The 23263-nt window shown below is 38.5% G+C and overlaps 13 protein-coding genes across 14 annotated transcripts; 6 read left to right on the top strand and 7 right to left on the bottom strand.

The window, feature by feature from the left end:
* Nucleotides 1–17: 17 nt before the first annotated feature.
* Nucleotides 18–1861, bottom strand: Gasu_31590 (protein geranylgeranyltransferase type II). Its single transcript, XM_005705985.1, has 7 exons — nt 1778–1861; nt 1579–1729; nt 1414–1530; nt 1152–1367; nt 971–1104; nt 822–920; nt 18–772 (listed from the first exon to the last, which is right to left on the bottom strand). Exons 1-7 carry the CDS (start codon nt 1838–1840, stop codon nt 620–622), a joined length of 933 nt encoding a protein of 310 aa, XP_005706042.1. The 5' UTR covers nt 1841–1861; the 3' UTR covers nt 18–619.
* Nucleotides 1862–2091: 230 nt separating this feature from the next.
* Gasu_31580 (alanine--glyoxylate transaminase / serine--pyruvate aminotransferase) lies at nt 2092–3606 on the top strand. Its single transcript, XM_005705984.1, has 3 exons — nt 2092–2409; nt 2466–3260; nt 3315–3606. Exons 1-3 carry the CDS (start codon nt 2209–2211, stop codon nt 3522–3524), a joined length of 1206 nt encoding a protein of 401 aa, XP_005706041.1. The 5' UTR covers nt 2092–2208; the 3' UTR covers nt 3525–3606.
* A 4-nt stretch (nt 3607–3610) lies between these two features.
* On the bottom strand, nt 3611–5011 carry Gasu_31570 (arsenite efflux protein, ArsB family). Its single transcript, XM_005705983.1, has one exon. It carries the CDS (start codon nt 5005–5007, stop codon nt 3634–3636), a length of 1374 nt encoding a protein of 457 aa, XP_005706040.1. The 5' UTR covers nt 5008–5011; the 3' UTR covers nt 3611–3633.
* A 9-nt stretch (nt 5012–5020) lies between these two features.
* Gasu_31560 (H+-transporting P-type ATPase) lies at nt 5021–8051 on the bottom strand. The gene is made up of 7 exons (XM_005705982.1): nt 7923–8051; nt 7833–7878; nt 7648–7778; nt 7413–7596; nt 6681–7365; nt 6063–6631; nt 5021–6016 (listed from the first exon to the last, which is right to left on the bottom strand). Exons 1-7 carry the CDS (start codon nt 8024–8026, stop codon nt 5042–5044), a joined length of 2694 nt encoding a protein of 897 aa, XP_005706039.1. The 5' UTR covers nt 8027–8051; the 3' UTR covers nt 5021–5041.
* Nucleotides 8052–8291: 240 nt separating this feature from the next.
* Nucleotides 8292–10116, top strand: Gasu_31550 (uncharacterized protein). Its single transcript, XM_005705981.1, has one exon. It carries the CDS (start codon nt 8391–8393, stop codon nt 9414–9416), a length of 1026 nt encoding a protein of 341 aa, XP_005706038.1. The 5' UTR covers nt 8292–8390; the 3' UTR covers nt 9417–10116.
* A 4-nt stretch (nt 10117–10120) lies between these two features.
* Gasu_31540 (uncharacterized protein) lies at nt 10121–11661 on the bottom strand. Its single transcript, XM_005705980.1, has one exon. The coding sequence runs from the start codon at nt 11598–11600 to the stop codon at nt 10713–10715; it is 888 nt and encodes a 295-aa protein (XP_005706037.1). The 5' UTR covers nt 11601–11661; the 3' UTR covers nt 10121–10712.
* Nucleotides 11662–11941: 280 nt separating this feature from the next.
* Nucleotides 11942–12737, top strand: Gasu_31530 (uncharacterized protein). Its single transcript, XM_005705979.1, has one exon. The coding sequence runs from the start codon at nt 11958–11960 to the stop codon at nt 12615–12617; it is 660 nt and encodes a 219-aa protein (XP_005706036.1). The 5' UTR covers nt 11942–11957; the 3' UTR covers nt 12618–12737.
* A 379-nt stretch (nt 12738–13116) lies between these two features.
* On the bottom strand, nt 13117–16111 carry Gasu_31520 (KUP system potassium uptake protein). Its single transcript, XM_005705978.1, has 3 exons — nt 14806–16111; nt 13478–14754; nt 13117–13425 (listed from the first exon to the last, which is right to left on the bottom strand). The coding sequence occupies exons 1-3, from the start codon at nt 15468–15470 to the stop codon at nt 13169–13171; spliced, it is 2199 nt and encodes a 732-aa protein (XP_005706035.1). The 5' UTR covers nt 15471–16111; the 3' UTR covers nt 13117–13168.
* A 320-nt stretch (nt 16112–16431) lies between these two features.
* Gasu_31510 (band 7 family protein) lies at nt 16432–18302 on the top strand. Of its 2 annotated transcripts, none has more exons than XM_005705977.1 (5): nt 16432–16642; nt 16697–16822; nt 16873–16951; nt 17004–17263; nt 17314–18302. In XM_005705977.1, exons 1-5 carry the CDS (start codon nt 16480–16482, stop codon nt 17604–17606), a joined length of 921 nt encoding a protein of 306 aa, XP_005706034.1. In that variant the 5' UTR covers nt 16432–16479; the 3' UTR covers nt 17607–18302. The 2 variants fall into 2 exon arrangements, with proteins under 2 accessions (XP_005706034.1, XP_005706033.1); XM_005705976.1 differs by having other exon boundaries at nt 16642.
* Nucleotides 18303–18441: 139 nt separating this feature from the next.
* On the top strand, nt 18442–19017 carry Gasu_31500 (uncharacterized protein). The gene has a single exon (XM_005705975.1). It carries the CDS (start codon nt 18529–18531, stop codon nt 18883–18885), a length of 357 nt encoding a protein of 118 aa, XP_005706032.1. The 5' UTR covers nt 18442–18528; the 3' UTR covers nt 18886–19017.
* A 134-nt stretch (nt 19018–19151) lies between these two features.
* Nucleotides 19152–20416, top strand: Gasu_31490 (uncharacterized protein). The gene has a single exon (XM_005705974.1). The coding sequence runs from the start codon at nt 19180–19182 to the stop codon at nt 20386–20388; it is 1209 nt and encodes a 402-aa protein (XP_005706031.1). The 5' UTR covers nt 19152–19179; the 3' UTR covers nt 20389–20416.
* A 10-nt stretch (nt 20417–20426) lies between these two features.
* Gasu_31480 (crooked neck protein, putative) lies at nt 20427–22651 on the bottom strand. Its single transcript, XM_005705973.1, has one exon. The coding sequence runs from the start codon at nt 22558–22560 to the stop codon at nt 20476–20478; it is 2085 nt and encodes a 694-aa protein (XP_005706030.1). The 5' UTR covers nt 22561–22651; the 3' UTR covers nt 20427–20475.
* A 39-nt stretch (nt 22652–22690) lies between these two features.
* On the bottom strand, nt 22691–23261 carry Gasu_31470 (phosphatidylinositol N-acetylglucosaminyltransferase). The gene is made up of 2 exons (XM_005705972.1): nt 23101–23261; nt 22691–23049 (listed from the first exon to the last, which is right to left on the bottom strand). The coding sequence occupies exons 1-2, from the start codon at nt 23209–23211 to the stop codon at nt 22918–22920; spliced, it is 243 nt and encodes an 80-aa protein (XP_005706029.1). The 5' UTR covers nt 23212–23261; the 3' UTR covers nt 22691–22917.
* Between the last annotated feature and the right edge of the window lie 2 nt (nt 23262–23263).

Raw genomic sequence — 23263 nt, 5'->3', positions numbered from 1 at the left:
CTGATGCATATACAACAAAAAGTTCCTATACATATATTCCATAAAGTTCCACAATTCACAGCTTACAGTTTCTACAAGGATATGAATCATCTTTGCTTTTGAGCCTAATATGCAAGGTGTAAAATGAAGAATGATGAGCCTTTGGAAAAGAATAATTTAAAGAAATAAAATTCTGCAATAATATGGGGAAGAAATGTAGTGTATAAAACTTTTGTAAAGGGAAAGATGAACAGAAATAAGCGATCGCGTATTTTTACCTCAAAAATTCAAGTTGTCAGTCTGACTCAAAAGATTCGAATACTTTTGAATGTGCATGATAAATAGCTCAAACAGAAAGTAATATCATTTCATGGACTTGAAATTTTTCTAAATGAAAAGACCAAAGAGACTATAAAGTATATCATTAGACGATTTTATAATTCAACTGTCCGTTATCCATGGACCGATGTATCTTATGAATCCAAATGCTTTACTTACACAAGTCTTCTTTTTGTTGCTTAAAAAGTAACTCTCACAGCCAACTTTATCAATTAACATGCATTGGAATAACCACCAGAAACTGATTTGCCATCCTTACAAAAACATGGCAAGATAGCAACTATATATATATTCATCACTATCAAGAAATTATTTCCAGTGGTAAGGCATAAGCAGGATGAATTCTTTTCAATTGTGGACAACCAAGTAAGGAAAGCCCGGCAAGTCCAAAGAAAGTATGAAAGACATCAGAACGGTCATCTGGATAGTCTGCTATACCACCATTTTCCAAATCCTTGAAACTTTTGTAAAAACAAACAAATTTATGTCACAAAGTATATTACCTGACAATGAAGAATAAATTCAATGAGCTTGGATGAATCAATCCAATCCAACTTGTTTAACATGGCAAGTGAAGAAAGTACCCACCACGAATAACAAACCTTTATAATATACTTGAATAGTCGAACAAAATGATTGAAGAGTTCCTTACGTCTGCCTTTTTATCTGGACGCCCATTCAAGCCACCATTCTTCAATTGTCTCTCTGCCAGCCACCATCCAGTGAGTTCCTGATCAATTCGATAAAGCGAATCTGTTAAATAAAGCGCTCCAATACAACAAAATACTACGGTCTGTTTAGTATCAATATCTGAAATTCGAGGTATGATATACCTTGGCCACTATGTGATTCTGCACCTGGAATACACCCAAAACCACCATCAAAGTTCAAGCAAGATATCACAAACTCAACAGCTTTATCCACACGAATGACATCCAAACGTTTAAGAATGCTCAAACATAAAATAGCCGCATAAGTAAAACGACTATCTACTTCTCCCCAAACGTCGCCCATAAACGAACCATCGGAAAGTTGAAGACTGGCGATATCTTCCACAGATTATCAATATGATTGAAATAAAGGTGTCCAACTTACAAGAAATAACCTTTTCACTGTCCAACTCATCTAAACGACGATATAATGCAAGGCACTGTACGGCACTTAGAGTTGACAACAAGTTGGGATCCTGATCCACGTTTCCTCCAAAACCGCCTTATAGTTTGTTTTGAATACCTGTAAAAAAGACTTGTATTTTCCTACCTGATTCGTGCTGACAACTAAATATCCAAGAAATGATAGCGTTTTCGTCGGTCGTCTCCAAAGCATGCAACAAGTCGAGAGAAGTAAGTGTCCAATAAGCTCCACTTATTCGTTTGTGTGCTGTTAGGAAATATTCCCAAGACTTTGTGTCCTACTAAGCTTGTTAAACTCTTTAGACCTGAAAAAGACCAAAAGTTACATTTTGTGCCTTGCACAAGTACTGTTGATGTAAATCCACAGGTAACGGTGTGAAACGATCCATCTCAATACTTCCAAAAGAGAAGCATTTCATCTCGTAGAAAACGAATCAATATATGATTTATTTTACAAAAGAGCACTCTTGAGCTTCCATTCGTTTCAAAACTGATCAGTTTGTGTTTTCTCTATTCTCCTTGTTAGCCTACTCTATTTCATTTTTCTTATAATAAACTGATGATGGTCCGATAAATAAGAAATATCATACCTCCAACCATCTTAACCTTATAGAAGCGACATAGACTGTTCCAATGTTGCATTTCTATTTTGCCTTTAAATCAGTATGAATGATTGCATTTTGAACAATGAGAGATTGCACTGCATCCATTTGTTGAGCTCCATAAGACCAAATTCACTCATCTAGTGTTCTCAAAAATGCAGATCAAGTCAAGTACCTTGAGACAAGACAAACTAGTCTTTGAGAAACCTCCTTTATTCGAACCGCTAGATCCTCCTTATCGTCTCTTATGTGGTCCAGGTCCTTGCAATCCACATCCTAGAGTGTTAAAGGCACTCTCTATGCAAGAGATTGGACACTTGGATTCAGCTTTCCTTCGTGTTATGGAGGAAATTAAGGTATTTCATTATTATATTTTAACTATCCTGTCTAATAATATTTATCCAATGAATAGACACTCCTTCGATATACTTGGCAAACCAACAATGAATTCACTATACCTGTTTCGGGTACAGGCTCAGCTGCTATGGAAGCTTGTGTTTGTAACTTGCTTGAACCTGGTGACAAGTTTCTTGTTGGCTGTAATGGTTATTTTGGTCATCGACTTGTGGAAATGGGAAAACGTTATGGTGCTTCAGTGGTTCCCTTGCAGGTTCCTTGGGGTCAAGTATTTTCTGTTGAGGACTTGGAAGAACACATAAGGAAGCACAGGCCGAAAGTTCTTGCCCTCATTCACGCAGAAACGTCGACTGGTGCTTGTCAACCGTTGAAAGAGGCTGCAGATATATGTCATCATTATGATTGTTTACTTGTGGCAGATACAGTAACCTCCATATCTGGTGTACCATTGCATATTGATCAGTGGAACGTGGATGCTGCATATGCCGGGAGTCAAAAATGCCTCAGTTGTCCTCCTGGTATTGCACCTTTAACTTTTGGTCCAAGAGCTTTAGATAAGCTACGTAAAAGGCGCTGTAATGTGAAGAATTGGTATCTGGATATGAACTTGATAGCTTCCTACTTGAATAAGGATAGCAACCGTTCCTATCATCACACAGCACCTATCAATATGTGTTATGGATTAAGAGAAGCGCTTTCTTTAGTCGCTGAAGAAGGTTTAGAACAACGTTGGCTTCGACATGAAAGAAATGCATTGCAATTTTGGAAAGGACTGAAAGAGTTGGGTTTGACTTGTTTAGTATCTCAACAATACCGACTTCCCACTCTAACTACTATTCAGGTACCTCAGGTTGGTTGTGATTGACTTGGATTTCTCGCATTATAGTGATAGTATTCTTGTCAGGGTATTCAAGCTACTGCTGTTACATCCTATATGCTTCAGAATTTTGGAATTGAAATAGGCAACGGTTTGGGTGAATTGCAGGGTAAAGTATGGCGTGTGGGTTTAATGGGTTATAATAGTAGAGAAGAAGTAGTGAAAACTTTGCTAATAGCTCTACAAACTGCTTTATTACAGCAAGGCTATTCTTTCATTCGACCTTCACTCATGTAAAGGTTTGAAGAACATCTCTAATGAACATCGTTGGAGACAAAGTTTCTTCCCATGTTGTGGCATTCTCTGATCTCCCTTTTCATGACAAATATGAAAATCATGTCTCTCACTAGGCTGATATGCCGACTACTTTTAACCAACCAGCCAACGTACAAGTTGATGCAACCAGAACAGGAATAGTCAACAATATATACGTCTGGCAATATTCCAACCAACTAATATAAATTCCATAAGTTGACAAAACATGCAACCACAATAGTGTGGCTAAACTTCCAATAGGAGTAAATTTCGGCCCCAAGTCACAACCGATAATATTGCCATATATCATTGCCTGATAGGTGAGTGTTCCATGAAAGCTTCTCGTTTCATGAATAGAAAGCGCAATCAACAGAACACTCGGCATATTATTTGTAATTGCCGATACGATAGCCGACACGAAACCTGTTCCTAGACTAGTAACTACCAAACCATGCGGTGTAAACTTATTCAATAAACGTGATATCTGATAAGTAATACCGGCATTTCTTAATCCAAATACGACCAAATACATTCCTAAACTAAACAAAACAATTTGCCATGGCGCATTAAAAAGAACTTTTTTCAAGTTGATTACTCTTCCACGTCCACCTTGATAAAATCTTGATGCAGCTAAAAACAATATCACTGCACCCAAGGCTGTGATTGCACCCACAGGAACACCATAAAGAGTTGTGACAAAGTCTGCAATAACAATTAACAATAAGACTGGAAACACCAAGGCAAAGACTATCTTATCTCTTACAGTGGAATATGCTTTGGGCAATATGGTAATATCATAATAGCGGGGTAAATATCGAAAGAAGTAAATGGACAAAACAGACAAGGAGGCCAAGACAGTGACAATATCTACTAGAATCATAATTGAAGCATAACGGGGAAAACTAATAGAAAAGTACGATGCACTGACGATATTCACCAGATTACTGATGATAAGTGGCAAACTCGCAGTATCTGCGATGAAACCAACTGACATTACCCAAGCACGCGTGGCTTTCTTATCAAATTGAAGACTCTGCAACATTTTTACTACAATTGGTGTCAAAATAAGAGCCGTTCCATCATTGGCGAAGAAAGCTGAAACCACTGCTCCAAGTAAGATGATAAGCGGAAAGAGTATCAAGGTATGCCCCTTTGCCAACTGAGCAAGCAAAATGGCTGCCCAGTGGAAGAAGCCGCTTTCGTCCAGTAAGAGTGAAATAATAATCAACGAAACAAAAGTTAGCGTAGCATCCCAAACAATAAAGAAAACAGTTGGAATGTTGGTAGGTGAAATAACACCCGTAAACAACGCTACCAGGGCGCCACCCAAAGAGCTGAATCCTATTCCAAGACCTCCAGGTTGCCATATTACAAGTACTAAAGTACAAAGAAAAATAACTAAGGCAGCAACATAATCCGTATCACCCGTAAACTCTCCAACTGTTGTGGATAACTTGTCCAACATAACTTCTGTAGAATTCAAGAATCTCAACCTGATTTTATTCGAGACGTTGAACAAGAATATTCAACTTGTGCTTTCCATTTTGCCATTGCTTGTAGACCCAAGTAACTAAGTTTGCTAGTCCTATATATTTGCTAGAACGATAACTAACTCGTTTCCATACTTCAAACGGAATCAACCAAATGATATTGTAAATGAGAACTGCCAGAAACCAAGCCCATCCAATGGAAGCAATATGAGCAAACGACCAGTTGGCATATACGCCAATAAAAATGATCGGCAACATGAACAACACACCCGACAACAACGAAAGATACCCATAAGGAATTTTCCATATATCAGTTCTAATGAAATATACCAAAGATAGCGAAAAAACACCAGATTGCATGAACATGGCAGACCTTTGCTGATTTCTATGAACAGCATAAGCCACCGAGTCTATCTGTGGTAAGGAAAGAGAAGAAAGATGAAACGAGTCACTCCAAACATGCGTATTATGAATAAGTAAATAGAAAATGATACTTGACAAGGCACTGTAAATACTCAATAAGATAGACCTTATGAACAACTCATAAAAGTCCAGACCGATTGGTTTCGAATTTCTCTCAGTGACGTTTCCTTGCTTACGTATATTCCAAATTTCAATACCACAAATGCACAACGTCTCACCAAGGAAACAAAATAAAACTATAACTGCAACAAATAACGAGTAATCAAAGGCCCAACCATAAGTCAAGACGGCAGTCATAATACAAAAGTATGCAGCAAAAATGCAAGCTGTTTGAGCGTAATCATTGAACATCTTTGTTGCATATCGACAGAAAGAAATAAGCCACGAAAGATGAAAATAATCACTCTCCTTTGTTATAACCTGTGAAGTCAGCTTCACTGCTGCCACAGCCTTGGGATGCGAAATACTCAATATTCCTCTTGATGTCAATAGAATATGATCATAAGTACAACCTATGACGGCAGTATGTTTCAAGATTGGAGCATCTAAAGATTCCATCAACTAGGCCTTCATTAGTCTATTCTTATCAAAAAAAAATTGCACTCACCTCATCATGTACGGCTGATTGGATATCTACTTCTTCACTTGACATGTTTTCAATCGAGAAAGCATTTAATAATGCACTCGAAGGGTAAAGAGGTGGGTCGAAAATAGCCTCACTGCTCTCCAGTCCAAAGTCATCACAAATCTTTTCCAAAAGATACTTTTGTGAATATCCCGTCACCATAACTGAAATATTCAATGCTTTCAGAGATTCAACGAGATACTTTGCCTCTTCACTGGGACAATAATTGAGAGGAACCATTCCCATAAAAACCAATGAATGGTTCTTATGAATGTCGAGTGGTGAAACAAAGTCTTGCTCGACATGAGAACTTGATGCAGTTTCTTGGTCATCATTCCTCTTTTCGGCAACTGCAAAAGGATACAACCGACTTTCAGCAAATCTCTTCACACCATTCTCTATATTAGACTTTTCTGCGTCCGATAATGCACACAACGACTCTATTACTGATACATGACCTACAAAATAGGAATGTCGGTGTCCAGATACATCCGTTATTACAATGTTTTGATATCCAGGTCGATCACACGCTACAACACAGTGGCTATTTCCTAGATGAAAGTAAAAATCAAGCATTCAATATCGAAAGAATATACCAACCTTCTTCTGTTACCGATTCAGGATAAATCGTTTTCCGACATGCATTCAGAACTTGTTCTGTGGTATAAGGATTCATAGCAAACACTTCTGATTCAATACAAGGTGGATTATCACAAGTTAAGGTGCGTTCAATTCCAAAGAGAACCTTGTCTATGTTGCTCAACTCAACGATGGTGCTAACTTTTTTGACAACTGGAGCATTGCAAGTAGAAAATTGATAAGAACAGAGGACGACAGCAATTGCTACAAAGAAGAACAAGTACCACGGTGTTCCGATAGTTAATAGAATAAGAACGTCTAAAACAACTGTTTCGTGAGTTCGATGTTGTACAGCAAACATGATAATGATTTCCAATGCTGCAAACAATGCCGCAAAACACAAAAGAGAAGCCTCAAGGGGAACAAACAAGGAACTTGTAACAGAATGAAAACCATTCCAATCACAATGGAAGATATCGGAGCTATCTCCCTTATATTCTCTCACTGGAAGTGATGAAATACAACCGGTGACTTCTCCAGATAGAACAATAGTTCCTGTTTCGACACGGCGTTGAGCTGAAGTAGTATATATCTCCACCCTTCGGTCTTCCAAAATATTACACAAAATAGCGTTCTTAGAGCGTAAAACAAGAACTTCAGCTGGGAAAACATCCCCTTTTCTAAGGCATATCACATCTCCAGGTACCTGACTGATGTAAGAACTAAAGTGTACAAAGGAATGAACAAACTTACCAAAGTCTTTTCGTCTACACAAATCCAACCAGCGTTTCTTATAACGTCTACACACCAATCTAGGTGTATAGTTGGCCAAAGTTTACTGAAGTATAGCTCTGCTAAACAGGAGAAGCTAAGCAAAAAGAGAAAAGCCACAAAAATGATAAGGAATTCCTGCCAAGAAGGAGGTGCCACCTGATGCCTAGCACCAAAATTGATCAATACACGAAGAAAAGCGAGATATGCCACGTACTTGTTGATGGAAATGGAACAAATACAAGACAACTCCACAAGCCAGGACGTGAAATTCCAAAAGGCGTGAAACAAAAGAACGGCAAAATTCTTACGAACATAACGTTCCTGTTTCTTTGATTCTTTTACGTTCTAAACAATATTCTTTTAAAATATTCTTGAATAAGTATGTAGTATTTGTCGTACCTCCAAGGTCTTTACCTGCTCTTCCGTGAGGCCCCCGCAGTAACACCTGCAGAGAATATAAGTTAGAATAAAATAAAAACGAAAACATACCGTTTCTCGTCCAAATTGACCAACTCTTTTTCCTTTCCACTTTTACCTTCGAGGTCCTCTGCACAGACACAACTTTCAAACCGGAATTCAGTCTCCTCTTCCATACTTTCAGAATCTTCAAAAAAAATTCTAATTCTTTTGGCTGGATCTGTACGGTCACTTTACAAGTACTTTATTAACTTTTCAAATTTGTGGAAATAGGCCTTCATTACCAATCGAGGGAAGAAATATATCAAGTCTCTGATAAGAAAATTATTTCATTTTCAAAATATTATCCAGTCTGCAAAATAAGACTTTATCCATAGTACTATTGGTAGAAAAAGTTCTCCATGGTATTTCCTTAAAAATGACGGAAACCTTATAGACTCCTCAAAATTGTAGAAGATTGAAACAAACGATTCGGTGTTTAGTGTGTCTTCATATCGCCCGACTTGCAAAGAGTAATCTATCAATCTTGCATAAAAACTGATGATGGCAATCAACCCTCGGAAATTTCAAATAGTGGGAAATATGCAAATGGTTTTCACAGTTGATGAGGAAAGTGGAAAGGACGCTTATGTGTTAAGTGCCTTGACAAAGCTTCCTGACAATCCATTTGTAGCTTTATCTGCTCTACATTTTCTGCAGCATGATCCCCTGACTACACGTTTGGCTTTGCAACGGCTAGTACAATCGATAGACCCTAATACCGAGAAAGGTGTACAAGACCTGTCTTGGTTGACGGAGCACCATCTGGTTGATTTGCTTGCTAATATACTGGCAGACTACGGAACAAGCAATGAGAATATAGCTTGTAGTGTATGTGCTATAGTATTTGATATATCTGGCCAACCAAAGGGTCGTTCTGAACTCATCAAGTTTGGAATCATACCCAAGATAATAGAAAGCGCTCGGACTTTTCCCAGGCAACGAAAACTTGTATATTTTGTTTGTGGAGCACTTGGTAACTTATTGTGGGAGAAGAAAACAAGAGATATCGTATTAATGAAGGAGATCGTGAACTTCCTTATGGCAAGCATCGTGAACAATGAAACCGAAGAAAGAATAGTTCGAGAAGGCATTCGAGGGCTGTATAATGCGTGCTATGTGGAAGAAACTGCAGAAATGCTATCAAGTGCGAGATCCTGGATGGAAAAGCTGGAAAACATTATGAATAACCTGACGGATAGAAATTCTACAGCTCATCTGTTCTTTCAAAAACTAGAACAGAAACTGGAAACGTCGCAAGAAGATAATTTGGTCAAGAAGATTTCTTGGGTTTCTGTGACAAGTGAACAGGAAGAAGTTGCTGGTTCCGCTGCAGTAGAAAGTCAAGAAACGGAAGATTGCTCTTTTAGTCAGGTCGACAATTCTCCAAGGAAATGTTTGAACAATAACAAGGAAGAATGGAACTCCATATCGCAAGGCTGTTCGACACTTCCGTCTTATGCTATGCTTTCAGTTGTCTTGGGTGGTCTCTTATTAAGTGCCTTTGCTTATTATCGATGGCATTGAGTTTGTATTTACATATGTAATCAATATACGTATAAAAAGAGAGTTGTATGCACATAAATGAGTTGCTTTCTAACAATGTTGCTTTTAACAAGTTTAATCTATTTCTCAAAACTATATTGAGACTGTAGAAGCTATAAAGTTGAATCAACTTGCCTTCTGTGTTGCTTTCTTGAAAGTGGAATTGTAAATGACAAAACAAGTTGGATAACTTGTTTCAAGTAGTCAAATATTATCGTTTGTAAGCAATTGAATTGTCTATGACTTTGCTATTCTCCTTTTACCGTCACTAGAAGAAAACCACTATCAGAAATAACAAATAAACTCCTGCATCGTTTTGAGACGTTGACATATTGAAAGTGGATAATTTTTTCTCCCAGAAAAGTAGCGACTTTGTCAAGGAATATTCAACGCAGACTTCCGTGACTAGAGCCTGCTGCTGAGTTACATACTATGGACACTGTCGAAGCATTTAAACGACTAAAGTTTATGACTGCACGGAAATCATCCAATGAAACTATCTAGGCAAGTTTTTTGGGATGCGCTTAAAGCACCTCATTTGTTGAGGATACTCGTAGTCTAAGAGTTGCGGGAGTATAGCTATTACATCCAGGGAAGAGGGTCCTTTGTCCTATCTTATGACTTTTTGTATCTTCAAGTATTTGTTGTTTTCTTTCATTTTGAAGTTTGGCTGTTTGAACTCTCTATTTCGCAACAAACTAAAGTACAAACTGTGAAATTTTTGTACCAAACTGTTCACTCAACAAAATATTTGCTGCAGTACAACATTTGTTTGATAGTTCTTGATTGTCGATTGGCATATTAGTTACCTCAAACTTACTTTGCAGTATTTAGGTCTTTGTGTGTGTATGAGAGAGAGAGAAAGGAGCATTTTATCAACCAATTTTGAGACAGACACGATGTAGAATACAAACGAAGTAGAGAAGACGAAGAAACCAGTTAGGGGAAAACTTCAAATCCGCATCGAATATTCCAATTGTTTCTTATATAGTAGATGAAGCTGTTTGCAATAAGACTATGATGAAAAAACCATCACTAAGAAGAATATCCGTAGGCAATGTTTGGAGCTGGTAGTCAATTTTAGGTATTTGTCGTAAATTCAGCAGATGTGGTACGACAGAAGAACATGTTATTATACCATTGAATATCAAATTGGTAATTCTGGTAAAGAAAAAGACTTTATTTTCAGAGTTGGTTGTATTAGGACATCGCATGATATTTTAGACGACTGTTTTGCTAGTGATCAACTAAAGACGAACATCGACGAGTGAGCTGCTTCTAAAACCCTAATTTCAAAAACTCGACATCAAGAGAGCTTCCAATTTCCCTTTGAATCCAATATCCTTTTCCAGAGTATTGAGTAATATTCACTGGATAGTAAGCACATAGAACTCCTGCTGAAACTTCTTCCAATATTTGTGTCTCGAGTCTTCCGCTTTGAGTCATTATATTTTCTCCGAGTAAGGTCAATGCAAATGTTTCTCCCAATACTCGACACGAGGTTGCATTGAGACAGTTACCAGGTGATACTCCGGGAGGATTCGGATGACAAGTCAATAAGGTCTCAGAAGTCACATCACAAGAAATAGAATTTCCTGTGTTTACCAACTCAGGGGGAGGAAGCATTGCCACACAAGGTAGTGTCTGATTTTTGTTTAAAAACTGTGGTGATACAAAGCTTCCAAAAATGACCATTTTAGTGGAGGCATTCAGAGATGGGTCTCCTAATGCATTAAAGCGGAGTTCGTAAATCTCACCCGTTATTCTGCAGCATGTAGTATTGAAACCAGTTGAGTTATGATTTGCTGCACCTTTTTGCGAAGGAGTTGGAGTTGGAGAAGTCGGAGGCAATGGCGTTGGAGTCGCTAATGAAAGATTGGAACTAGTATTAGTCGCGACCGTAGGAGTAGGGGAATGAGTAGGCAATAATAATGATGATGATGATGATGAACTGTTTGATATACCTGATGTACAAGGGACTTGGGTCTTACTGGGAGACAACGGAGAGGAGGTAACACTAGACGTCAACTGTGTGGGGTTGAGTGGAACTTTTTGAGTTGGAATCGACTGTGTGGGATGGATTGGAACTTTTTGAGTTTGAACAGGTTCTTCAGTAGATGGACTAGTAGAAACATTTGTATCCAATGAATAAACCCCTAAGCACATTATGTATAACACAACACAACATGTAATTACTTCACCACGACTCATTCTGTCAACAACACAAAACACCTGGATATATCAGGCTAAATACAGTATTTATCCTCCTGATCCATCATGATATGGTGAAATTTGCGGTATTCCTTATGTGGATTCATTCAAGAATCGACAGAAATTGTAGTTTGGAACGCGAATCGGTAAAAGTGTTTACTAATTATAGTAACGCCATCGACAAAGAGAATCAATCCAGCTGTGATCCTGACGTGTTAGGAACGATTCAAGTTGAATCGTTTTGTAAAAATAGTACAAAAGCCTTAATGTAACCTCTTCAGCTAAAAATATTTTTTGCGTCTTGTTCGAGTTATGTATCGCTTGGTCATCGTTGCCTTTCTTCTGTCATGCTTGGTCGGTTCTTGCTTGGCTGACTGTGACTGCTCTTGCTGCTTGAGTAATTCCGGCGGGTCCCCCTCAAACGGGCTTTCTCGAAATCCACCAACACCAACACCACCACCACCACCACAACCAACCTGTTGTCATATATCTGGTGAAGTCTACAACTTTACTGTGCATGCTATCAATGACCCATCTGTTGCTGTAGATCTACAACTAGTTTATTTCGGATCGAACTCCTCCTCAAAGGTATTGAATGGACCAAAGCCCTGTCCATCTAATGTCGTGGCAACTGCAACATTTGCTCCAGAAGAGATAATATACAGACCAACCAACGACTTTATAACTTGTCATGTAGAAGGAAACAATTCGATGAGATGTGGCACAAATCCCCCCGGAGTAAACCCAGGTAGCTGTATTGATGGCTGTCCTGTCTACTTTAATGAGCTTGCGTTTACTTATTTCAATCCTTGGATGGTTCAGTCGGGCATATTCACTTACTCAACTGAAATAACTGAGCGTTTCGATCTCGTTTGTGGCACTTTCCCTGTCAGTGTCACTGATGGTTCAGGTTCCTTTTGGTATCAACAAGGTTCAGGATTACATGTGACTTACTTATCATTGGGAGGTTAACAAACAACTTTTACATATTTGAATATATTCGATAAAACGCTATCCCTTGATACTTTTTTAAATATTAATTCCTGCGTGAAAAGGTATCGTTGGGTAAAGGATAAAAAGACCTTGAATTTCTTTCATGTAGAATGATAATAATAATTCCATTCTCAAGTATTGGGATATCTTTTCAAAGTTGATTTTGACTATTTCGCAACTAAGTGCTTTATGCAAGACTTGTTCACGAAACATTTCTTAGGTAACGCGATGAGGAAATATCAAAACCGAGTCCACTTCGATCTTGAGCATTCAATGCTCTCCAAGCTTATTATAAGAAAAAGGCTTGTGTCTAAGGAGCGGATATACGTATCTATCTTTGACAGAATGAAGCTGAATCAGAAAGTATTTATAATTTCACAAAGACCCTTTCTTACGTAATTTTTACGGTATGTTCAAAGATAGCTCACAGTTCTCTCCCTCAAAACATAAATATAGGCGAGAAATAGCAGAATTCATGTTTAGAGAAAAAAGGTTTATTGTACTACTATAATAAACTTCAATCATCACAGTTAAACTAGCATGCTCGTGCTAATTTCCAATGAATCAAATGGAATTCCAAGATACGTATCAATACGTGCAGACCACATCTTCATTATGCCAAAGACGCTTAGGAAGAAACGATAAGTAAACCAATGTTCCTTCTTGCTCAAAAGTTCAGTCTTTCCCTTTACAAAGGCAAGCTTTTTTGTTGACGAAGTGTCATCTAAAAAGCTGAGCCCAGATGATTCGATAAAAGTTACCAAATTGTCTATTGATTGTGCATACCCTGACATAAATGGTTCATAAAAAAATTCATAAAAATAACTCTCATCACTTACCAACATTCACTATAATTCGATACAACTGATCAGTGTATTTAAATATGTAGTACATGTGGTTGCTATCAACAAAAGGCACAGAAACGTAACGAACGGTTACAAATAAACTTAGCCGTGGTATAGCTCCAATCTGCTTCACAAACTGACTGTATGTAAATGGAATCCCATACTGCATGCTAGTAAGAAATACAAAAGTCCTGTCAAGCAAAACTGGAGCCTGTGGTGACTCAATAATAGCTTTGTATTCTGACCAACGAAGGGAGTTTTTCTTATAATTCTCTTCTTCTTTCTTCGCTCCCCATCGATATATTAATATCAATGATATGGTCACTATCGATATTGCTATCGGGATATATCCACCGCTTGGTACCTTTGTCAAAGCACTGGACCAAAGTAACAAGTCAACCAGTCCAAACACAATTGGATACCATATCCAAATATAAGGCTGAACTTTCCATGCTACTGAGATAATGATCACGAATAGCATGGATGTTGTAATAAAGCTAGTGGACACAGCAACGCCATATGCCGAAGTAAGCGCAGAACTAGTTTGGAAACCAGCAGTAATTACTATAGTTAAAATTCCCATAATCACATTGATAGATGGCATGAACACTTGTCCATATATGCGAAAGTCTGTGCGCTTGATATGAAGACGAGGAAATATATTTAGTCCCACAGCCTGGCTCAAAATGCTAAAAGAGCCACTGATAATTGCCTGTGAAGCAATGATGGAAGCTAGTGTAGTAATCACAATCAAGGGCCAAAGTAGGGAGTTTGAAACTTGAAAAAAGTACAGTTTGTCCGTTGCTTGAACAGCTATTTGTGGGTTTGATGCTACTAAGGCCAGTTGACCAAAATAAGACATCCAAACAGATGGAAATACAACAAAAAACCATCCAATTCTTAAAGGAGTCCTTCCAAAATGACCCATATCTGCATACATTGCTTCTGAGCCTGTAACTGACAATAAAGCATCAGCAATCCTCAGATATCCAATTTTTCCATCATTCCACATGATGCCTATCCCTTTAAGAGCATAATAGGGATTCAAAGCTTTGAAAATCGCAGGATGCTTGGTAATATTATAAATGCCTGCAATAGCTTGTACAATGAAAAAGATAGATAAGACTGGACCATACACAATACCAATTTTAGATGAACCAAACCATTGAGACGCAAAAATGAGAAATAAAATAGCAATAGTAATACCAATTACGCCAGAAGTTGAAAGTGAGGGTGCGCCAACTTGAATTCCTTGAATAGCACTCACAACCCTATCGAAAAAATATACGACAGTCAACAACTTGAATCGAGAATTCACTTACGTAATTGCGGGAGTAATAATACCATCTGCTAACAGTGCACCGGCCCCAATGGAAGCTATAATGGTTGCCACAAACAGCCATTTCCTTGGAATCCTTTTATGACGCAACAGTCCAATCATAGCAAAAGCTCCCCCTTCCCCATTATGGTCTGCCATGGTAACCAGTACGGCATATTTAACAGAAGGTACCAACACTAATAGCCAAAAAATCATGCTAGCTGCTGCATATATCTCAAAAGAGGATGGAGCAACCTGATAGTCAACCAAGGATGCAACTGTATATAAAGGAGATGTACCAAGGTCTCCATAGCATAAACCAATTATTTGTACCGTCCTGCGTAACAGAACAAGGGCTCCCAACTTATCCTCACGAAACAAGGGATCTTCAAAGGAAACGGAATTCGACGCTCCACCGAACTCTGCGGCATCCGCACCCGCAAGACTTATTCTTCTTACTGTTGCAACTTGTTTTGTCTTGTCTCTTTCACCAAGAAGACTCTTTCTATATTGTATTCGAGTGGTAGACGAGGTTAAAGCTTCAGAAACTGTCTGTATTTCGACTGGGACTTGAGAAGTGTCTTCGTCATCCTTCTTTGAAGAACCCGGTCTACTAATAGGAACACCTTCAAAAAGTGAAATTCTTCGGTGATATACTCCGTCTTCCATCCGCCTTTTCCAAGTCGACGACTAATTCCACTCGTTTTGGGAAATCAACAAATTATCATTCAGATTTTGGGTACCATCATCAGATTCCAGCCTGAGCTGTGTTTAGTTTGTGAGCTCCTTGCCAGAGAAAATGATGACATTTCAAATATAGATTGGTCAAACCAACAGAGCAACAAGAAGAGGATGCAAATGAAGCTTATTGACTAGTATGGCTGAAGTTATTTCCCTTTCTTTATTTCTTGAAATTCTTGAGACAGAGTGGCATCCTTCAAGGAACAGTTTGTCGCTTCTCGCATGCAGAGTTTATGAAATCCAGAGACCCATGAAATGTTGATAATTTAGACTGAATAAGTCTTAGAAGGCCATTTCAATTGTGTAGAAACGTTGACAAAGAGGAGTTTTCCTGGCTTTTCGAAATAGAAATAGGGTGCAGAGATTCTAGTGTTTGATAAGTTGCTCTACCTTGCAACTGTCGTATTATGGTTGCAAAACTTTCACAACCAAGAACGTGTCCTACCTCGCACGTTTGGAAACTCGATGGAATTGGAAATTAAGGTATCTTGTCTGTATTCTGTAATTCAACTAAAACGAACGATATTAAGTATTAGAGGATAAGTTTCAAAAGTATCCAAAGTCAGTTCCACGACGTTAAAAACTCATTGACGAACCTTCCAAGTCATAAACTTTTAAAGTTGCAATGTATAGTCCAAATATAGTCTAGGTAATGGAAACTAGAATAATCCCCATGAGTAACCAACTACTCATTGACCATCTCATAAGTAGTGACAAACTTCGTATATAGACATTCTCCAACAACTCACCGATCATTCTCTGCAATGGGAAGAAGACCAAATGACCAACCCGGATAGAAGAAAGCCGTTTTTTTGTCCCAATCCACAAATCCCTCCCATTTTCCCCAACTTTCAATTAGCACCACACAAGCAATAAACTACCGTATATAAAGAAATTCCCTTTTTTGGTATTTCTACACACGAAACACGAGAAACTCATGGAAAAGCAAAAGGCTCCACAGGAAGCCATAAAAGATACAACTATACAAATAGGTCAACATGTACGAGATATAGCACCGGCTAACGACTTACAAACAACACGAGAACCAGAGATTCTAGGTTCCGAAGCATCAACTGGTTATCTTGGCCAGTACATTATTTGTGAGCTATAATATCCCACGAAACTCATCCTTGTTCTTAACGTGTATTGACAAGTACTTGGTTACTTCCTGTTGCCTTTCTTGTTTCCCTTCCGTGTCGTTGTAGTCCAGCAATACGAAAGAGCACTTCGATTTCGTTTGGGTAGAATGGTGCAAATAGTTCCTCCTGGAGTATATTACGGTAGAAAACTGTTTCTTATAGTATCGCGAAACTAACAGAATCCCTCTTAGCTGTTCCTCTTGTTGACACTTTTCGAAAGGTTGACCTTCGCGTTCGAACAGTGGAAGTTCCCAGACAATCAGTCATTACGTGCGTAACTATCTCGTAACCAAAATACAGAAAAAGACTTTGGTGCTTTTAGGAGAGACGGAGTCTCATGCAGTGTAGATGCAGTTATCTATTACTCGGTAGTTAACGCCGCTGCAGCTATTTGTAACGTGGCCTCTTACGCCAACTCAACTTTCCTGCTTGGTCAAACTACGTTGAGAAGTGTTCTGGGTCAAGTCGACCTGGATACTTTACTGGCAAAAAGGGATCAAATAGGAGAGGAAATGCGAAAGGTCCTTGATAAAGAGACCGAATCCTGGGGTATACGAGTTAGTAACGTCGAGATTCGTGACGGTAATAACAGCGTAATATTATTGCTTTCTGTGTAGTAACACTTTGCATAGTCGTTTTGCCTTCTGATATGATACGCTTTATGGCTAGTCAAGCTGAGGCTGAAAGAGAACGTCGGGCAAAAATTATTTCGGCTGATGGCGAATTTCAATCGAGTCAAAAATTAGCTGAAGCTGCAGCAGTAATGCAACGTGAACCGATGACGTTACAACTTCGTTATCTTCAAACTCTGGCACAGATTTCAGCGGAAAACAATAGTACCATAGTATTCCCATTACCTATAGATATATTTAAGGCACTGGCTCGGAACGCTGAATCATCTCCTGTAAGTAACGCCGTGCATTGAGTTTTACTTGTTTTCTTTGATACTCCTGTTTTTTTTGTTTGAAATTGTTTTGTTTTCAACTTGTTAAACTTAAATTTTTTTAATATGTGAACAGCAAATGACCTATAAGTACCGTATCCAATTTTTAATGTTTTTATTTTTTTCTGTATGACTGAATGAATTACAAACAAGAGAGAGAAGATTTCCACAGCAGTCTAGATTTTGATTTTCGAATGTTTGTATCTAGAAAGAATATAGTGGTATCCATATGAATGTCTCGAATTGCTAATATATTTACTGTTAGAAACAACTCCTATCTCTTCGTCGCTATTTTATAAGTTTTAGAATTTCACGTGGAGCTGAGATGGTTGCAACTAATATATACCAAAGAATCGCTAACAAATGTCCACTTTTACGATGATTCGCATAATAATTTGTCTGAATATCATATCATGACACTTGATGTTACTACATCGAACAAAGAAAAATTTTCTCAATTTTCTTCAGCCATTAGAGTGGTTTTGAAACGAATTCCTCAAGGGAGTATTTTATAATGTTAATGATAGATAATATACTGCCTGAGAGCAGGCATTCTACGGACAGTGGACCGAAATAAAAACTGTGAATATAACTCCGTGTTTCTTTTCTGGTCAATACTTATCGAAATGTAGTGCAACAAGATAATACTCTTAATAAGATAAAAAGAAACAACATTTAGTTCATGCTGTCGAGTTATCTCATCAGCTTCCAACAAATAATAATCTCAGAACATTTCAAATGTCGATTCGATGAGGATTGAGCGATTGGTCATTGTATTTTGGCCCCAGCGAAGACATATCTTTCTACATGTGTCTATTCAAAGAGGAATCGACACATATTTTGGTCCATATAACGGATGCAATATAGCTCATGTTCTATAAGCGTTTTCCACCAGCTCTTTGTTATGAAACTGTTGACACTCGTCATTCTCTGTTGCTTTATACTGATCATTGCTAGTCCGTGCAATTCACTACCTATCTATGAAGATGCTTTTAGCTCTAGCCAAACATATGGAGATGCAGAGGCATCAGGATATGCGGAAGTAATACCAGTTTCGACAAATATTCCCGAGCTGCAAGCAGCAAGCGCCGCTGAGTCGACAAAAGGTGGAAGAGCTAATCAGGTTGATTTTGCTGCTTATTCCCAAGGTTACTCAATTCCATTTGATCAACTTCAAAATGTATATCCACAACTTCAATTCACACCCTACCAAATCCTTCCTTTTTTTCCTCAGTTCAACCAGTACCCAGACTATCAGTAAGATTACAACCCGAACTATGAATTTCGTGATTGAGGTTGGTAATGATGTGACGCTTTAGTCTTCGATATTACTTCTGTTTGTTGGCCTGCATTCGCCATTGTCGTTCTGGTAAATAAATGCTTGGTATTTTTCAAATTTCTTTGTCTTTCAAAGTTTTTTTTATTATGCATTAGCTTAACAAGTTTCTATAGGTAAAATCAAATTGACTGCTGCTTTGGATCCCTGATACGAACAACGGAGAAGGTCCCACAAAGTGTTAGCGGGTGTAGATTTCAAATTCTCAATTTGGAAGAAATGCGTCGCAATGGGAAACGTGTCTACGCACTGGAAGATAACTCGCGATGGAGAATGCGTAACAATAAACTAGTTGCTTGGCTTGGTTGCTTTCTTCTATCTTGTTATTGTTTAGGTTTCGGTGTGGCAACTTCTCTTTATCCCGGTATCTATTTCCTTCGACAAAACGATACTGGTGCAGACTATGAAATCACTTTTGTATCGAATAATATTACGCAAGTTAATGTTCTACTAAGCGACTGTATACGAGATATTGACTTGGAGTATTTGTTTGTGACGTCTCACAACCGTACCATTGGAGACTACAGCTTCTCAGCTACCTCGACGAATAAGTCCGTCTTCAATCCAAGCAAAGATTTATCTACCAATGTAGTAAGCGTTACAAAGCTAAGCGATAGGTACATCTACAACATAAGTATATCTCTAGCATTTGAAAGGCTTGTCGGACTCGCCAACTTGGAGTTGACATATACTGCAAAGAACAACACGAGCAATACAACAACTGCTGCTATCAATATCGCAGTTGCTGGAATCTCCTTTACGACTTTGTCGAACGAGATTATTTGTGGTCCACAAAAGCCTCTAATATTGAACGGTTCTCAGTTGGTCAATAACAATCAGGTTGTTCTGTTAGCCACAATTCAGTATGTTAGTGGCATCCAAGCTTCGTTTACTAGTCTTGATAATATCCAGTTGACTATCTTTTCTGCAACTAATAATTTTGTGAAATACAGCTCTTCTTGTCAAGCACCTATAGTACAAATGTTAAGTAATGGCAGTTTTTCAGTTCCTTCCTCTTGTGCTATGGGATTCACATCGAATGGAGTTTATTTCGTAATGGAAATACAAAAGATTGCGAACGGAAGTTTTGGAATTGATCTTCAATGGACTCATTTCGATGTTGGAGACTCTAGTGAGTTTGATACCACAATCTACGTCGATATCGTATATCATGTCACACCTACACCAACACCATTTACTGGACATACTTTGGCCGAGAAAGAAAGTGTTATCGCTGGAGGTGCAATTGCAGCTGTGGCAGTTGGCACAACAGTTGCTGCCTTTGTTGCGTCTTTGGTTATCAGCAAGTTAGTTACAGGAAGTTCCATATTATCAGGCTTCGGTAGTGGTGGTGGGGGAGGGGCAGGTTCAATACAAAGTACTTATGTAGAAAGAGATATTTATGGAAGAGGTTCCGCATTTCAATAATGACATCATCAAGTATTTTTTAATACTTCAAAGACTGACACTTTATACTATCATTTCTTCTATAGACTTCAAAAATACAAAGAAACCTTAAGAATCTTCCTTCTTCTGCTTTTTCCACTGATGGGCAATCTGTAAAATTTTGAGACTTGGTGCTTTTCCGGATTCCGTTTCTTCAGGAAATATAAAGTCATAATATTCTTCCCAACCAATATTTTCACCAAATGCGTCAAAGATTGGTCTACGCCGCTTGACCTTTTGTGGTTGCTTCTCTTGAACTTCACTCAAGGCTGAAGTATCTCTAGACGACATTTCTTGTTCGAAAGCTAACCATTCTCGAAGTAAAGTTGCCCTATCCTCCTTTGCAGTCAGTAGTTGGGGATCTACTTGTTCACCGGTTCCTTGAGAACGAGAATTTGCGGTCCAATCTAAAATGGCATTAGCCAAAGCACGATCTGCTCTACGATATATATCTCGGGCATAGTCATCTCTTTCATGATTATAATTTCGTTCAAAGTTCGCATAAGAAAGCCACACTTTAACATGTTGAGAATATCCCAACAACTTCTCATACAGAGCACGGGCACGATCCAATTCTTCTTCTTCAAGTTCAAGATCAATGTAGGCTTTCCAGACCAACTCTGGGGCATCCAATTCGGTTTGTTCAACAGCCAAGTCATAAACTGCTCGTGCACGCTCTATTTCATTCAATGAAATTTCCAAATTGGCAAATTCTAACCAAGCCTTTGAAGAGTACGGATGATGTTCTATCCATTTATGATACAAAGTCCTCGCACGTTCTATTTCCCCCAGCGCAACTTCTAGAGAAATATACTCACGAAAAATTTTCTCATTGCTCTTCAACATTCCAATTGCAGTTCCCAAAAGCTTCCTGGCGGATGCCATATCCTTTTGACGAACATAAAGTTTTGCAGCAAGAATCCAAAGTTTCTTAAATGTGAAATCTTGATGCCTATTAGGAATAGAATTGAGAGCATCACGATAAACTTGAGCAGCTTTCTCCAAGTCTTCCATAGTCAGCTCTTCCCATACAGCAAAATATATCCACAAGTAAATATATCGCTTCCAAAACCTCTTCTGAGGAGGTGGTCGATAAGATACTGCTCTCCTGAAAACGCTTCTCACAGTTTCTGGATCGGTTGAGAACTCCTCTTCAAGTAAGCAATAGTCCAACCAGACATCATAGTCATAGGGATCTTTTTGAATCCAATACTCATACTCTTCTCGCTTCCGTTTCAAAATGCTCTCTTCAATTGCTATTTTACCTCCTCTTTGTCTTTCAAAAGAACTGTACAAGGAGTGTACTTGTTCTTTCCTGTCTTCTGGAGCCTTCTCCAAAGCAAATTTATATATAAATCTTGCTCGTTCTACTTCTCCACAACGTTCTTCAAATCCTGCAAACTGCAAAAGTAACTCCAAATATTCAGGCTGACTTGTGTCTGTTTCTTCAACACCTCTTTCAAAAACAGCTCTTGCAAGATCTCTCTCATGATTTCTTTCTTCCAATCTGGCATATCGAATGTATGTTCTGGGAACTGGATGTGCAATCAAAAATCTTTCAAATATTTGTCGCGCTCTATCTACTTGTCCATAACGTAGCTCAAACCTCACATATGAATTCCACGCTTTATCATCTGGTACCCACTTCATCCATCTTTCAAATATAGCTCTAGTACCAGCAATATTTCCCAACATCTCTTCCATATAAGCATATTTGAACCATAACTGTGCTACTCGAGGTAACAAAGCAACAGCACGGTCCCAAATATTTCTAGCGTGATTGATAAACTTGTGTTTCATTTCCATTTCTGCGTAACTCACCCACAAGTGTGGGTTTCTGTAGTCGATATCTAAAGCTCTTTCGTAGATAGATCTTGCTCTACCGAATTCCAGTTGAGCTTCTTCCCATTTAGCATATTTTATCCACGTTGGAATATGAGTGCGGTTCATGCGTAACTTGTCTTCAAATTCTTTTCGCCTTCTTTGTCTAATCTCCAAGAGTTCGTTTTCATCCTGTATTCTTTGTTTCGGAGCCTTGGACTTTTCGGGTTCTCTTCTTTCCCATGCCTCTCTTAGTAACTGTTCAGCAGTTATCTGTACCGGTGCAGGAGCCTTGTTCTTTACTCTTCCTGAACCTCCGCTTCTACTTGTCATCTTTTCTCAAATTGGCCAATCATCCAACTCAATAATTCAAACGGTTTTCGTCTTTTCTATAATCAGCCAAAGTACAGCAATTCCACTGTAAAAACATAAGTAATGATACAGTCAATCCAAGTCATCTGAACAACAGCAACGGTTCTATTACACTTTGTGTACCTCACTGCCAGAATTGGCCAACAATTTGTTTCACACAATTTATTTTATATCAAGCTATTGCCTTCCGAATAACTATTGATTCCTTATTTTGGTCATCTTCTGGCAAAGTTTCCTTGTCAAAGTACTTTATCCGAAAGGACTACCCGACTGCAACTCAGAAGATTCAATCTGTCATAAGCTCAACTACAGCGTCAGCTATTCACCTTTACTTTGGTCGAGATTCCACTCGGAGGTCAACAAGTGTTCGAGTTTTCTAGAAGAGGCCAAGCTTTTCACACAGCTCTCATAAGCCTTCCACAAGTCTTCACAAGGATTTTCGGACACTCCCTAAGAATAAATATTCGAATAAGCTACACTTTCACGGCACAATACACTTACTTTTAGAAAAGACTCTCTGTACCAGTGAAAGAAACACTCTTCATAAGACTCTTTGGCTTTGTTACACGTTGAAGGCCAATCCTTCTCCTCTTGGCTCAGAGAAGTAGTCATCGAACGCTTCGATTCACGGTAAGCAACTACTGTATTCAGGCAATCAAAAACA

Source organism: Galdieria sulphuraria, assembly GCF_000341285.1.
Source record: "Galdieria sulphuraria unplaced genomic scaffold scaf_24, whole genome shotgun sequence".
NCBI lineage: Eukaryota > Rhodophyta > Bangiophyceae > Galdieriales > Galdieriaceae > Galdieria > Galdieria sulphuraria.
Note: the sequence above shows the minus strand (reverse complement) of the source record. Positions and strands in the feature narration are given on the sequence as shown.

Coding starts and splice junctions, on each gene's coding strand:
- Gasu_31570 (XM_005705983.1), bottom strand. CDS start 5,007: ATGTTGGACAAGTTATCCACAACAGTTGGAGAGTTTACGGGTGATACG.
- Gasu_31510 (XM_005705977.1), top strand. CDS start 16,480: ATGGAAAAGCAAAAGGCTCCACAGGAAGCCATAAAAGATACAACTATA. Junction 16,643..16,696: donor TCTTGGCCAGTACATTATTT/GTGAGCTATAAT, acceptor TGTATTGACAAG/TACTTGGTTACTTCCTGTTG. Junction 16,823..16,872: donor TCCTCCTGGAGTATATTACG/GTAGAAAACTGT, acceptor AATCCCTCTTAG/CTGTTCCTCTTGTTGACACT.
- Gasu_31540 (XM_005705980.1), bottom strand. CDS start 11,600: ATGTGCTTAGGGGTTTATTCATTGGATACAAATGTTTCTACTAGTCCA.
- Gasu_31530 (XM_005705979.1), top strand. CDS start 11,958: ATGTATCGCTTGGTCATCGTTGCCTTTCTTCTGTCATGCTTGGTCGGT.
- Gasu_31550 (XM_005705981.1), top strand. CDS start 8,391: ATGATGGCAATCAACCCTCGGAAATTTCAAATAGTGGGAAATATGCAA.
- Gasu_31470 (XM_005705972.1), bottom strand. CDS start 23,211: ATGACTACTTCTCTGAGCCAAGAGGAGAAGGATTGGCCTTCAACGTGT. Junction 23,050..23,100: donor ACAGAGAGTCTTTTCTAAAA/GTAAGTGTATTG, acceptor ATTTATTCTTAG/GGAGTGTCCGAAAATCCTTG.
- Gasu_31560 (XM_005705982.1), bottom strand. CDS start 8,026: ATGGAAGAGGAGACTGAATTCCGGTTTGAAAGTTGTGTCTGTGCAGAG. Junction 7,879..7,922: donor GTCAATTTGGACGAGAAACG/GTATGTTTTCGT, acceptor TATTCTCTGCAG/GTGTTACTGCGGGGGCCTCA. Junction 6,632..6,680: donor TGAATCGGTAACAGAAGAAG/GTTGGTATATTC, acceptor ACTTTCATCTAG/GAAATAGCCACTGTGTTGTA.
- Gasu_31490 (XM_005705974.1), top strand. CDS start 19,180: ATGCGTCGCAATGGGAAACGTGTCTACGCACTGGAAGATAACTCGCGA.
- Gasu_31590 (XM_005705985.1), bottom strand. CDS start 1,840: ATGGATCGTTTCACACCGTTACCTGTGGATTTACATCAACAGTACTTG. Junction 1,368..1,413: donor CAGTGAAAAGGTTATTTCTT/GTAAGTTGGACA, acceptor AATCTGTGGAAG/ATATCGCCAGTCTTCAACTT. Junction 773..821: donor AATTTATTCTTCATTGTCAG/GTAATATACTTT, acceptor AAAAGTTTCAAG/GATTTGGAAAATGGTGGTAT.
- Gasu_31520 (XM_005705978.1), bottom strand. CDS start 15,470: ATGGAAGACGGAGTATATCACCGAAGAATTTCACTTTTTGAAGGTGTT. Junction 14,755..14,805: donor ATTATTACTCCCGCAATTAC/GTAAGTGAATTC, acceptor TTTTTTCGATAG/GGTTGTGAGTGCTATTCAAG. Junction 13,426..13,477: donor TCGAATTATAGTGAATGTTG/GTAAGTGATGAG, acceptor CATTTATGTCAG/GGTATGCACAATCAATAGAC.
- Gasu_31580 (XM_005705984.1), top strand. CDS start 2,209: ATGCAGATCAAGTCAAGTACCTTGAGACAAGACAAACTAGTCTTTGAG. Junction 2,410..2,465: donor GTGTTATGGAGGAAATTAAG/GTATTTCATTAT, acceptor TCCAATGAATAG/ACACTCCTTCGATATACTTG. Junction 3,261..3,314: donor CTACTATTCAGGTACCTCAG/GTTGGTTGTGAT, acceptor TATTCTTGTCAG/GGTATTCAAGCTACTGCTGT.
- Gasu_31500 (XM_005705975.1), top strand. CDS start 18,529: ATGAAACTGTTGACACTCGTCATTCTCTGTTGCTTTATACTGATCATT.
- Gasu_31480 (XM_005705973.1), bottom strand. CDS start 22,560: ATGACAAGTAGAAGCGGAGGTTCAGGAAGAGTAAAGAACAAGGCTCCT.